Below are 14,201 nucleotides of genomic sequence, written 5' to 3' on the forward strand. Positions count from 1 at the left end.
GGGGCCTTGGAGAATAGTTTGACTCCCTCTTCTTTGTGGCAGCCCCTGAGATATTGGAACACTGCTATCATGTCTCCCCTAGTCCTTCTTTCTATTAAACTAGACATACCCAGTTCCTGCAACCGTTCTTCATATGTTTTAGTCTCCAGTCCCCTAATCATCTTTGTTGCTCTTCTCTGCACTCTTTCTAGAGTCTCCACCTCTTTTCTACATTGTGGTGACCAAAACTGAATGCAGTATTCCATGACACTTTACAACCGCATGGCTTAGCGATGGAAATCCTGGTCCCAGTTGTGGTTGTAATTCACAGACTCCTTGTGTTTTGACGTAAAGCTTCACCTGCCCCTTTCCTTTTTCTTCTAGGGGAATGGCAGTGGGTCAGTGAGTCTCCCTCTTTGAATCCTCCCTGCCAAGGCGCTGTGAGTTTCTATTCTCAGTATGGCCGCAACACCAAATTCACAGAGACGCCCTGGGGGAAGAAATTCCGCGACCTTCACAGGCAACACTTGAAGCTGCTAGAGTGGCAGGATCAGCCTCACCCACAGCTCTCCATCAAAGGCGAGCAGGCCAAGCACTACCACTTGGTGCTGCCTTCCTTCTTCTGCCTCCTGGAAAGCTTGCATCGAGAAGGGAGGGAGTTTGCGGTCATCTTTCGCACCTTTGGCACAGACCTGCCTCGTGTCCTGCAGGCGGTGAGCTGCGCCCTGGAGGGGCAGCACCCTGGCTTCCCTGCCCTGGGAGGAATCTCGGTGAGTGGGCAAACAGAATCTCCCCTTTGCTTAATATTGCTTGAGTGATGCTGGCCTCCTTTCCGCCAACTTGGCAGATGTTTCACCTCTTTTAGTCGAGATGCTCTAGAAAAGAATGTCACTATTAATTTGTTCTGAGAGGGTAGCATCTCCTTCTCTCCAATGTACCATATTTTTCGGTCTATAAGACGCTACATTTCCTTTAAAATATTTACTTGAAAATGGAGGGGCATCTTGTCCACCTGGGGGCCGGGAGGAGAAAGTGTGGCTTATCCCCGTCCTCCAACTCCGCCACACATGCTGGACGAGCCTCCCACGATGGCCAACTTGACCCTGGGTGAACCAGTTGTTAAATTACATCCCCCCTCCCCACTATCAAAGTAGGTCCTGGGCGCTGCACTGCAATGGAGAAATCTGAAATGGAACGGCCGGCACGAGGGAAGAAGGAGGAGCAGGGAGAAGAAAGAGGGAAAGCAGCCCCCTTCCCTCACATGAGCCGCTCCGTTTCCCATTTCACCATTGCAGCACCTGCTGCGGAGTTTACCCCACCCACCACTGCCCAGATGCCCTTGCTTCCCCCAAGCATTTCTTTGCTAACCTGATTTCTAGGTCCGTCGTGTTTCTCCATCATGTTTCTCGCCGTTGTGTGCAGGGAAACAAGTTTGTGGGACTAAAAAAAAAAAGTTCCATCAATCAATTCCAACTTCTCAAGAAGTTGAGGGAAGGGAGGGCATCTGGGCACCAGGCACTGAAACGGGCCCATCTCTCTCTCCGGAAGGCCGGCATCTACTGGCACTTAAACGCAGCAGCATTCCAGATTTCTGAATTTGGGGGAAGAAAAGTGGAGGGCGGCCTATACATGAGGGCGTCTTATAGACGGAAAAATGCAGTATTCTCCTTTTTAGCCTTTTCTCAAAAAGGCTCTTTGGTTCAAGTTTGGTTGATTTTTAAACAGAGAGTGGCACAGAAATAATTTAGTTTAACCAGTTCTTTCTGCAAAGCAAGCTCCCGATAGAAGGGAGACATTCTTGTTGGGTTTCCTTTGTGTGAGATTGCAGATCTGAAACTATGCAAGGAGAAATCCTACCTCTCTTGCAGATAGATCCTTCCTGGTAGCTGAATAGGAGAAATCAAATCCCACAGCGTGGGGTCCATTGCTAGAGATGGGGTTCTCTGAAGTCGGAAGCCATTTGGGTCCTCTATTAGACTGGTGGATTGATTATGTGCCTTGAGGTCACTTATTTATCTATTACAGCCAATAACCCGGCATTGCCCAGGTATTTATTTATAGGGGGGAAATGTCTGGACCAAACGTAATTTCTAATGTTGGATTTTCCCCCTTACCAGAGGGAGACCCCTTGTGGAGTACTATGAAGCTGTTACCATGGCAACTCCACTGCGCTGTACAGTAGAAGTCATTTTACAGCAGTACAGTAGAAGCCATTTTAAGGCACAATAGGCTTTATCTTAACAGAACACCCCCCTAGGGGGTTAGGGGTGTCTTAACCCCACAGTATTTGTTTCCAGAGAGCAAGTCATCTGTGTACCAGGTTTGGTTGAAATTGCTCCAGGCGTTCCAGATTTATGCTGGAACACACACACACACACACACACACACACACACACACACACAGCCAGATAGATAGATAGATGATAGATAGATAGATAGATAGATAGATAGATAGATAGATAGATAGATAGATGATAGATGATAGATAGATAGATAGATAGATGATAGATAGATAGATAGATAGATAGATAGATAGATAGATAGATAGATAGATAGATGATAGATAGATAGATAGATAGATAGATAGATAGATAGATAGATAGATAGATGATAGATTGATTGATTGATTTGTTGCTGAGGGATCCTGTCGTGAAAGGAAAATGCCTGCTGACTTTAGTGGATTTGTTTAGAAAGACAGTTTTTGATTCTGCTACAAAACGTTTATGATCTGTAGGCTTGCAGAGAATAATCCCAAATAAAGGATATGGTTTGTTAAAAATTCAAGATGCAAAAGAAATGGTCATAAGACGCTTTTTTCAGTGCCATTGTAACTTCAAACAAACATTAAATGAATGATTATAACTTGAGGGCTACCTTGAATTGCAAGTCCAGGTAGTATACATCAAATAACACTCCCACGTGAACAAAATTTTGAAAACAAAATAACAAAAACCAAAATCCATAAACCAACATCTGAGTTGTTTATTTTATTTTGGTAGTAGACCAGCATAAATAATCATTCTAATATAGGACTATTTTTTTTAAGTCTATTGATAGCAATAGCACTTAGACTTATATACCGCTTCACAGTTCTTTACAGCCCTCTCTAAGTGGTTTACAAAGTCAGCCTATGGCCCCCAACAATCCGGGCCCTCATTTTACCCATCTCGGAAGGATGGAAGGCTGAGTCAACTTTGAGCCACCCAGAATCAAACTGCTGGCAGTCGGCAGAATTAGTCTGTAATGCTGCATTCTAAGCACTGCGCCACATGCCATCACACAGTTTTATTCTATCTATTGATACGATAAAGTAAGGTTAAAAAAAATGATGTGAAATTACAAGATATAGCATGATGACATAACTCCAGATTCAGAAAACAAAATTCTCCTTCTTTAATTGGTCACTGAATGTTTTGCAAAGATATTCTTGGAATCAAAGAACCCCATAGAAATTTTCTAAACAAAGAATTTCATTTCAACCCTGAGCTGTAAAAAATATCATTTAAAGAATTTATTTCCTAAAAATATTTGCCAGATAACAAAGACTGTAATTCCTTTTAGGATTTAAATTATTCTAGGAATAATAATTCATTTTGAGAGCGTTCATCTTTCCCCATCTATCAATATCTGGAGTAACCTTGATATATATTTTATTTATATAGCATGTTGCTATCTGAGTTATATCTTTTGGCATAGAGATCCCTAGATATACAGTATAATAGATTCCATACAAAAATATAATTAATATTCCTTAAACGGATGGTTAACCAATTTTTCACTTAAAGGCATCGGTTCCAATTTGGACCAGTTAATAGAGTACAGTAACTATTTTGCTAAAGGCATTAATCCTTTGCATTATTGCTGGGATAGTATTAATACAATACAATACAATAGTAGAGTTGGAAGGGACCTTGGAGGCCTTCTAGTCCAACCCCCTGCCTAGGGTTACCTATTATAAGGTTCAGAAATAAATGAAAGAATGTCACCTAAAAATAAAAGCCAATTTTTGTTCAAAGGACTTATATCCTTCTCTATAGATCTCTCTATGATGTCTAATAGCACAAGCTAAGAGTTCCGTGCGCATATTGAACAGTTTCCTTGTCCAGTTCCTCTAAATAATAAAAAAGGGAGAAAAACATGCCATTAAATCTTCACTTTAGATATTGGCAATTCATATAATATCTTAGTCTATTTTATGGACTCCATAACAAATTATTTAGTGCAGCAAGCGTGTAATGCTTATGTATTTTACCAAAGACCTTTCCAGTATCTACCGTAGTGACAAAATTACTTGAGCTTTATTTTTATTCAAATCTGTTAGATCAAAGGCTGCTCTAATGTTAACTGCTGCTTGCCCGGTTTTTATAAACCCTGCTTGGTCATTGTTAATAACAAACTACCACTTGCTGTACTCTATTTGCCTGCACTGCTGTTAGAAAACTTTGCAGTGACGTCAGTTAATGAGATTGGACCATAATGAGCAAATTGAATACCATCATGACCTGCTTTTAGTATAATGGTAATATCAGCCTGATTAAATGCCGGCGATGAAATTCCCTTATCAAATATCTTTTTTTTTTAATTGAAAAAGTTTTATACAAACAATTTTTCCCCCTTTTAACCCCCCCGCCATACAATGTAAATCACATACAGATACTATGCCCCCTCCCCTCCCCCCAACCCCCCAAAAATTCTCATTCAAATATTATACCAGATACTTTACCCCCTCCCCCCGTCTTAAAGTAGATTACTCATTCACATATTGTACCCCCTCACCTCCCAACAATCATAATATAAGTTTCTCTTAAAGTAACAATATTTCATTAATCCCATCTTCTAGTTTCAAATATCTCTTCATATACAACCTTAGCCTTTATCCACTTAGAGAGAGGTGGTCTTTTCTGTTCTTTCTGGTCCCGTTTCTTAAATTCCCCTCTACTTTGACCATCTCAGCTGTCTAGGATTGGTGCTTTGAATAATGTTCTTCTATCTCTCGTTATTTTTCACCGCAGTTGCCTGTAGATCTCAGACTTGGAAAGATACGTTGCAGTAAGAAAAAAGTGGCGTTGAGCCATGGAGCTGAGCAGCTCTCCAGCGACAACGGGTGCAGGAAAATGTATGCCTATTTCAGCTCCCGGGAAGGCATCAGTGGTTTCCAGGACCACTTTGAATGGTGAGATATATGCTTGGTTCTTGGCCTACTTTTATTTACGGTGGTTGGCCTTTTACTTTACTTTACTTTTATTTAATTTATAAACCGCGCCCTCTCCCAGGAGGGACTCGGGGCGGTGTACAGTCATATTAAAACACAGTATAAATACATACAGATATAGATAGATATGGATAAATATAGATGGAGGAGGTAACATATAAACTGTACAATAATAATTAAGATTAAAATTAGAGATACATTAAAAACTACCCCTAAAAAACTACCCCAGAATAAAATGTTTGCCAGGAGGTTAAGAATGGGACTATAAATGGGCCAGGCCAGCTAATTGGAACAGGTGGGTCTTGAGTTTCTGTCGGAAGGAGCGGAGGTCGGTAGTGGTTCTGATATCGGGGGGGAGGTCATTCCAGAGGGTTGGGCCCATCACAGAGAAGGCTCTACTCCTAGGCGCCGCCCGTTGGCATTGCTTAGTGGACGGCACCCGGAGGAGTCCCTCCCTGTGGGAGCGAATTGGTCGCAGGGATGTATGAGGTAAGATGCGATCCCGCAGGTAACAAAAACAAATTTGTTTTAACAACAAATATGGGTAATCCTCTCTTACTGGCCACCTTGTTTAGCAACTCTTTGAAGTTATGACAGTCTAAAATAGGGGTTTCCAACCGGGGGTGCGAGACGAGGGGGTGCAAAAACGTGGGTTTAGAAGTTTCAAAATGATAGTGTATATGCATAATTAACGATAAAGGTTCCCCTCGCACATATGTGCTAGTCGTTCCCGACTCTAGGGGGCGGTGCTCATCTCCGTTTCAAAGCTGAAGAGCCAGCGCTGTCCGAAGACGTCTCCGTGGTCACGTGGCCGGCATGACTAAACGCTGAAGGCGCACAGAACTCTGTTATCTTCCCACCAAAGGTGGTCCCTATTTTTTCTATTTGCATTTTTACATGCTTTTGAACTGCTAGGTTGGCAGAAGCTAGGACAAGTAACGGGAGCTCACTCCGTTACGTGACGCTAGGGATTCGAACCGTTGAACTGCCGACCTTTCTGATCGACAAGCTCAGCGTCTTAGCCACTGAGCCACTGTGCCTTCGAATTCATGGCAGTCTAAAACGGGTTAATGGTTGCAGAGGTTTGCTCAACAACCAAATGGGAAATGGTGTCCATTGTGATCATGCGATGTCATTAGTGACTGCAGTGCTTAAGCAACAGAATTGCCAGTGGCAACAATGGTTGCTAAATGAGGGTTTATCTGTATGATCAGATTACAATCCAGCGAGCTTTTTAAAATATTCTTCTTGTATCACACCAAAAATAAAGACTACTAATAGTGTATATTTTCAGCCTCGTGGAAGCCATTAATACTAAAATGATTATCCTGATCACTTCCTAACTCTAGTTCCATGGGGTTGTTTTTTGCTGACAGATTGATTTGTGTCTTTCTTTCTTGGCATTCAATGGCCTTAACTCAGCCAAGATATGTGGAGTTATAAATAGGGGGTTTTCTTGCTTCTATAACCTGCTGAGTCTAGTCCAGGAAGTGGTCTTCCCAACCTGTTAGCCTTTAAATAAGTTTTATATTTTCTTTCCACTGACCATGCAATCTGTAGGGCACTGAGTTGGAGTAATTTAGTTTAAAGAGTCTTTTGTGAGTTAATCTTGCCCGGTAGGTATGCAACCTTTATTCCATCATAAATCAAGCTAGGTCTTTTAAAGAATAATTCACCTGCCTTAGGCTCCTTTACCAAGCTGTCTAATTTATTTGTAACCCTTATTTGTCATTTGGAAAAAAATAACCTTTCTTTCCTTCCTTCCCTCCCTTCTTTCTTTTTCTTTTCCTTCCTTCCTTTCCTCCCTCCCTCCCTCCTTTCTTTTTCTTTTCCTTCCTTTCCTCCCTCCCCCTTCCTTTCCTTCCCCCTCCTTTCTTTTTCTTTTCCTTCCTTTCCTCCCCCCTTCCTTTCCTTCCCCCTTCTTTCTTTTCCTTTTCCTTCCTTCCTTCCTTCCTTCCTTCCTTCCTTCCTTCCTTCCTTCCTTCCTTTTAGCAGGCAGGATTCTCTCTTCTTGGATATTCTTTAGCAGGGCACAGACAACTCTGGTTAGATGTCCAGAGAGGCAAGATTACACGTATTTCATATATTTGACTTATTCTCCTAAATACAGAGGAGTTGTTGTTGTTGTTGTTTTCAGTCCTACGGTATCCGGATAGTTTTTTTGAAAACCAAAATCTAGTAGTTCCTTTGCCCTTATTATTTTACACGGAAACTTGGGATTTTATGTACATTGTGGCAAAAGGATTGAGAAACAGGGGATAGGGACAATTTCAGTGGCCAAAATTTAGGCCATAACTGCTCAGCACAACATTTCATTTTGTCTTATCTTTACTGGCTTTTCACTTCCTGTTTCATCATTTTACAGGGCATCATTTTCCTTGTTTGTTTGTTGGTAAAGTAATAAATAAATGATATTCAAAATCCTCTGAAACCCTGAATCTTAGAAACGGAATAAATCGAAGGAAGGTCTTTAATTGAAAAGGGACCACCCGTTATGGCCCTGTGTGCATTTATTCCTTCCCTTCCTTTCTTGTTTCCCTTCCTTCTTTTTTCTCTTTCTCTTGAAGTACAAAGAGCAAAATGTATGCAGGTCTGTGCTGATCGCTACAGATTATGTCTCTTCCTTTCCTGCAGGTGGGCTAAGAATAATTATTCCAGCCAAGGTGGAAAACCCATTTGGGTCGATCCTCAGGACTCCGGAGTCCAGCATATCTGTATAGATGATAACATCCGACTGACTGATTCCGACACCATTGTGCATCCTCAGGTATTGTTAGGGAGGAGCAGTGCTCCAACCCCCCCCCCTTTTTTTTTTAAATCGAAGATTCTTTTGTCGGTCATTCACAGCTCTTAATTATAATTATAATTGTGCAGTCCCCTTTTGTCAATCCTGGGAAATAAGTTACGCTTTCAGAGACAATACGCAGGAGGCTTTGTGCACTAAGTGGAGACTCGCTATTGTGATTCCTCCACTTTATTCTGTCCTTAAGCAGAAAAGCCCACAGCCTCGGTTACCTTTGAAGTACCTCTGCCTCGCTGGCAAGGATTGCCTCTTTCCTCTTCTAACCTGTTCCAAAGGTGGCAGAGATTGGTAAGTGAGCCGCCTGTCATATCTGCAGGTGATTAGCGGAGAACAGCGGCTAGCGTGGAACAGCAGGTGTTTGGTGCCTGTTCTTGCGCCATGCTGCTCCTGTCCTCGGTGTGAATCATTTCCCTTCCCCCCCCCCTCCAAGCCCAGCAATCTGCTTCTTAGCAGCCCAAGTGCAGTCCTGAGTGCTTAAAGGGCAGCTTTCATGCCAAAGCTGGGAAGTCAGGAGAGCCAAAAGAGAAAGGCCGTCGTAGCAGCTCTTCATATCGGCCTAAAAGCTTTTCCTTAGGAAAGGAGGCAGCAGGGAGAGAGTGCGTGCTGCCTAAATTAGGGGATGGAGGAAAAGCTGGGCAGGCAAGGTTAATTGGTTCTTGTTGGATTCAAGCCACCACATTGGTTCCTTGAGGCTTGGTGCCACTCACAATATAAGGGAAAATTACTAGTGGAGGCTGGGACTGTTTCATTGCTTGACAATAGGCATTCAAAGCCAGTGGTGCAATTCTACCCAGTTTGGGCAGACCTGTAGCGGTGGTGGTGGGAGACTCCCCCCACCCAACTGGAGGTCATCACGTCCTGTTTTTGACGCACTGTCCACGCACGAAAGGTCCTGCGCATGCGCGGAGGTGGCACCTGCGCTCACATTTGTGAACCGATAGCGAAGGTAAGTTGATTTCACCCCTTAGTCAAGCTGATCGGTAAATACAGGTAGTCCGTTCGTTTAATGACCGTTCAGAGTTACAACAGCACTGAAAGAAGTGACTTATGTCCATTTTTCACAGTTATGACCTTCACAGCATCCCCCATGGTCTTGTGCTTTACATTCGAATGCTTGACAACTAGTTCGTATTTATGACTGTTGCAGCATCCTGGGGTCCTTTGCGATTTTCTGACAAGCCAAGTCAACAGGGAAGCCAGATCCCCTTAACAACCGTGTTACAATTCAACGCCTGCAGTGTGTTCTCACCGAGGCTTCCCAAAAGCATGAAGCAAACTCCTTGTTCTGACAAAAACCCCTTTTATTAATTGACTGTGAATTCTGCTCATTCACATCCAGCAAAGTCTTTCAAGGGAGGATTTCCAGTCACAGACCTTATCTGGCTTGGAGAGCTGCCAGGCCGATATCTGCAAAACTTGGCAAGGAGTCTCGAGAGTCACGAACCAATTAAGCAAAGTAATTGTCTCCTGTAAACTCCACTCTTTCTTCACTCCTCTTTTATTTCCTATGGGAGGGGCCATTCATGGCCTTACTCCCAAGTCGACCCCTTTTCTTTAACTATTCCCTTCATCTGGCAACTCTGCATGCGTACACTGGGAACAGGCTCCAGCTGTTCATCTGCCTCACTGATGTCTGACTCCGAAGGCAGCTGATAACTGGCATACGACTCTGGCCCCCTCTCTGCCTCCGACACAGAGCCCTCATCAGACCCTTCCCCAGACTCCAGGACTGGCCCAGGCTCCTCCCCAACCTCCTCCTCACTATCTGAAACTGCTGCCAGCTCCTCTGGTTGCTGGCGGCCCACAACACAGTGATTCACTTAATGAATATGACAAGAAAAGTCGTAAAATGGGGCATAACTCATTTAACAAATTTCTTACTTAGCAAGATAAATTCTAGGCTCCATTGTAGTCATAAGTCGAGGACTACCTGTACTCAAGTCTTGGTGGAGGAGGCAAAGAGCCCTGTCTGGAACATTTTATCCTGCCACAGCCTACAGAATGGCCTTTGATGAAAGGGAGATGGAGAGAGAAGGGGAGGTTATTCATATCACACACACACACACCCGCAGCCAGTCAGTGTCAGGTCAAATTATATTTAGAGGACCCCTGGGATTCCATGCCCTCCTTCTTCCTCCAGCAGATTCCAGGTTAGATCATGTGATTTCAGAGGCCAGGAAGATTTTGCTAGCTCTAAGGCAGCCTGGATCCCTTTGAAAAGGCCTTGCCTTTTCCCTTGAACTCCCAAGCTCAGCTCTTCCCTCTTAGTGGGCCGATCTGAGCATGCTCCAAAGTTTTCTTCTCTAGCTGTCATTCAGCTTGTGAAGGGGGTTTCAAAGCTGGCTTTGAGAGTCTGCTGTTTGTAGGTTCAGGGCAGGGCCAGAGATGTCATGTGTTTTGATGTTGCAAAAAGGAAGATTCTGCCAGGTGCGATTTCTCTATGCTGAGGCTACTTCTCCACTTTGAAGTGTACAGAGAGAAGAAATTGTTGTTGTTGTTAGTTGCTAAATGATGTCCGACCCATCGCAACCCCATGGACAACATTCCTCCAGGCCTTCCTGTCCTCTACCATCCCCTTGGAGTCCATTTAAGCTCATGCCTATTGCTTTGGTGACTCCATCCAGCCACCTCATTCTCTGTTGTCCCCTTCTTCTTTTGCCTTCAATCTTTCCCAGCATTAGGCTCTTCTCCAGTGAGCCCTTCCTTCTCATTAGGTGACCAAAGTGTTTGAGTTTCATCTTCAGGATCTGGCCTTCTAAAGAGCAGTCAGGGTTGATCTCCTCTAGGACAGACCGCTTTGATCGCCTTGCAGTCCAAGGGACTCGCAGGAGTCTTCTCCAGCACCATAGTTCAAAGGCCTCCAGTCTTTGGCACTCAGCCTTTCTTATGGTCAGAGAGAAGAATATAGTTGTTTAAATTATCTTTGAAGTCATGTGCACATTGGGCCAGATGAGGACAGGACCAAGCCATACATTTTGGACTAGTTTCTCCGAAGTACCTCTTCTTCCACCTTTGCAATGGGATTTTCTAACGAGTAAATGATGGAGAAGAGGTTATCTTGAGGTTTCTAAATCTTCCATTGCTAGGCTCCAGAATCCATCTGGGCTCATAAAATTTCAACCATTCATTTTGACTACTGGAATCCTTTCCTTTATGGAATCTCTCATGCACACTGAAAGAAATGGTGTTTGGGAACCCCATTCCCTCACCAGTCCTTGCTGTTGAGAACAGTTACCATAGATTAGGGGTGTCAAACTCAATTTCATTGAGGGCTGCATCAGGGCTGTGGTCGACCTCGGGGGGTTGGACAGGAATGGCCGACTGGGTGGATGTGATCAACTGGGTGGGCATGGCCAGTTTGACACCACTCACTAGGCGTGGCCGACTGCGTGAACATGGCCAGCTTGACACCACTCCCCAAACTTCGGGCATATTTCCTCTTCGCACTGGGTAGATCAGGCCGAAGCCACGCTGGTCTGAAGTTTCCTCTTCACATTGGGTAGACTGGGCCAAAGCGACCCAGGGCGGCCACTTACATTTTCCAGGACAGCCCTGTGGGCCGCATCCAATCATATCGTGGGCCGCATCCAGCCCGTGGGCTTTGTGTTTGACACACCTGCGCATAGATACTGATCCATGCAAGTCCTCCTTTTTGCAACACTCAAGAGGCCCCTGTTCCATTGTGAATTGGAGTATAATTGTTCATATTCCTTATATACATGAAAGAGGGACCCCCACCACGAAAACCAAGCTGAAAACTGTCAATCCTCTCTTTGTTGTGATGCCCTCACCACATTCCTCATCTCCTTTGAAGCATAATACAGGTAGACTTCAACTTACAATTGTTTGTTTAATGACAGGTCCGAATTACACCAGCACTGAAAAGGGTGACTTACAACCAGTCCTCACCCTTACGACTGTTGTAGCATCATCATGGTCATGTAATCAAACATCAGGTGCCTGGCAACCAGCGTACATGTACAACTGTTCATGTCATTGCCATAGGTGACTTTCCCAACCATTTTCTGACAACCAAAGTCAATGAGGGAAGCCAGATTTGCTTAATGACTAGATGATTCACTTTACAATGGCAGTGATTTGCTTAACAACCAAGGGTAAAAAAAAAGTCATAAAATTGGCTGCGTCTTACTTAACAGCCACCTTACTTAGCCACAGAAATTGTGATCCCAATTGTGGACGTTAAGTCGAGGACTACCTGTAATAGCAATAGCACTTAGACTTATATACTGCTTCACAGTGCTTTACAGTCTTCTCTAAGCAGTTTACAGAGTCAGCCTATTGTCCCCAACAATCTGGGTCCTCATTTTACCCACCTCGGAAGGATGGAAGGCTGAGTCAACCTTGAGCCTGGTGAGGATCGAACCCCTGGCAATCGGCAGAATTAGCCTGCAACAACTGCTGCACCACGGCTATATTCTCTGTTCTTGAGAATGGAGGTAATGAGGCAAGGGATCCTGATTGCAAGCTTTGTGTGCTTTCTTCGAAATAAATAAATGATTCATGGGGACAGGGCATTCTTTCTTTGGATTATAAACAATTTGCAAACAGGGATCATTTCCTTGTAGCGTTCAGATTATGTCAACAAATGAAAGTCCTCCTTCTGGACATTCAACTCCTCCTCTTTCAAAAACAACGCTTTCGTCTCTTCAAGCCTTGCTGCCAGCCTTATTTCGGGGGTCAAAAGAAAATAAAACCCTGTCTTATTTTCAGGGAAACACAGTATTAGCTGCTATATGCTGCTAATTTTGAAACAGTTTATAATTGTTCCATTTGACCTATCAAGCATTTACCTCTTTAGAAACAATACCAACTCCATTTTCTTATACAAAATAACAATGCATGATAGTTATTATTCTTTTAAATGACCATTTTCCTCATATTTTATCTTTATCTTGGCCCAACAGGTATTCTTAGGGCAAGGAAGTGACTCTTCCCGGACAATTCCTACTTCGGAGCTCTATGACATCTGTCTAGTCCAAACAGACCTTCTGGAGGCCATTGCCGACGTGAACTATTTCTGCCAATGCATAAAACGCTGTGAAGAGAATTATGAGGGCTATTTGTCCAGAGTTGGGGCCTGCATCTAAAGGGGCTGGCTGAGCAGTTCCCAAGGCCCTTTGTGGCAAGGAGAGGAAAGAACCCGAATCTCCCAGTTGGCTGCTGCTTGTCTACCTCCCAAGGAAGTCAGTATTCTTGTTTTGATTTCCTGTTGAGGGCTCCTTGCTGGAAGCTCCTTGAGAAGAAAGCTTGGGCCTTCAAGCAAGGAAACATGCTGCCTCTTTTCTCTGTTGCTGCCTGAATCAGAGCATCTAAATAGAGGTGGCTGTGTTTTGTTTATAATATTTATTCAGCACTTAGTGGGTGGGATTTTCTTGCCCTACGGATGAGTGATCTCCAAGAAGCAGGTAACCAGTTCACAAACTAACCCAGCCTTTCTCTGCAAACGTTAAAATCATCTCCAACTCTTTTTGCTGGTGACTTGGCTATGATGACCTCTGACCCTGAAACATAATGCCTGTGCTAAGCAAGCTCTGGAGAGATATCCTTCAAGGGCAGCCAAACATGGAGTTCAAGAAGCCACCGATGGTTGTGGGTTTACTAGCTTTCTATCGCTTCAGTTCTCTTTCTCTCTCTGCTGGATTCCCAGTGTTTGATCTCAATTTTGCTCTCTGCTAGCATTGATTTGCACACAGAAAAGAACCCAGCTTTTTAGAAAGAAATAGAGACTAATTTTACTCGCTGGAGAAAGGTGATCCAGTCTTTCCTTGACAACTAGCCCCTTCCAACTCCGTAGTGAAGAAAGTTTTTTTTAAAAAAAAAAAAAATCACACACAGACATACTTTTTCTTGATTCTTTTGCCAATTCACTGTGTACGAGGTCTTTGAGAATATTTATAGCTCAGGGCAGAACTGTGAGGTTCTCGGTGATCTCTGAGCTTGGTTGTTTTCTTGCAGACATTTCACTACCAAACTAAGGCAAGGTCATCAGCGCACTGATGACGTTACCTAGTTTGGTAATGAAAGGTCTGCAAGAAAACAACCAAGAGCAAGGAGGGCACCAAGAAACCCCACAGTTCAACCCTGAACTACTCTTTTCTATCAATTCACTGTGTTGTTTTGGTATGTGGAGAAGGACAGTACTTTGCTCGTAGCTTCCTCCTTCCCAAACCAAGCAAGCAGGATTTG

General features: G+C 43.7%; 1 protein-coding gene across 4 annotated transcripts in view; it reads left to right on the forward strand.

The window, feature by feature from the left end:
- LOC309383419 (uncharacterized protein) overlaps window positions 1-13,604 on the forward strand; it is a 35,636-nt gene extending 22,032 nt beyond the window's left edge. For all 4 annotated transcript variants that reach the window (XM_081935950.1, XM_081935947.1, XM_081935948.1 and 1 more), the window contains exons 3-6: window positions 364-749; window positions 4,992-5,152; window positions 7,826-7,958; window positions 12,920-13,604. In XM_081935950.1, the coding sequence (XP_081792076.1) occupies window positions 364-749; window positions 4,992-5,152; window positions 7,826-7,958; window positions 12,920-13,102 (863 nt within the window). In that variant the 3' untranslated portion in view covers window positions 13,103-13,604. The remainder of the gene's footprint in view (window positions 1-363; window positions 750-4,991; window positions 5,153-7,825; window positions 7,959-12,919) is intronic.
- The last annotated feature ends 597 nt before the right edge of the window (window positions 13,605-14,201 follow it).

The sequence above is a fragment of the Natrix helvetica genome (assembly GCF_964273705.1).
Source record: "Natrix helvetica genome assembly, chromosome: 1".
Lineage (NCBI taxonomy): Eukaryota > Metazoa > Chordata > Lepidosauria > Squamata > Natricidae > Natrix > Natrix helvetica.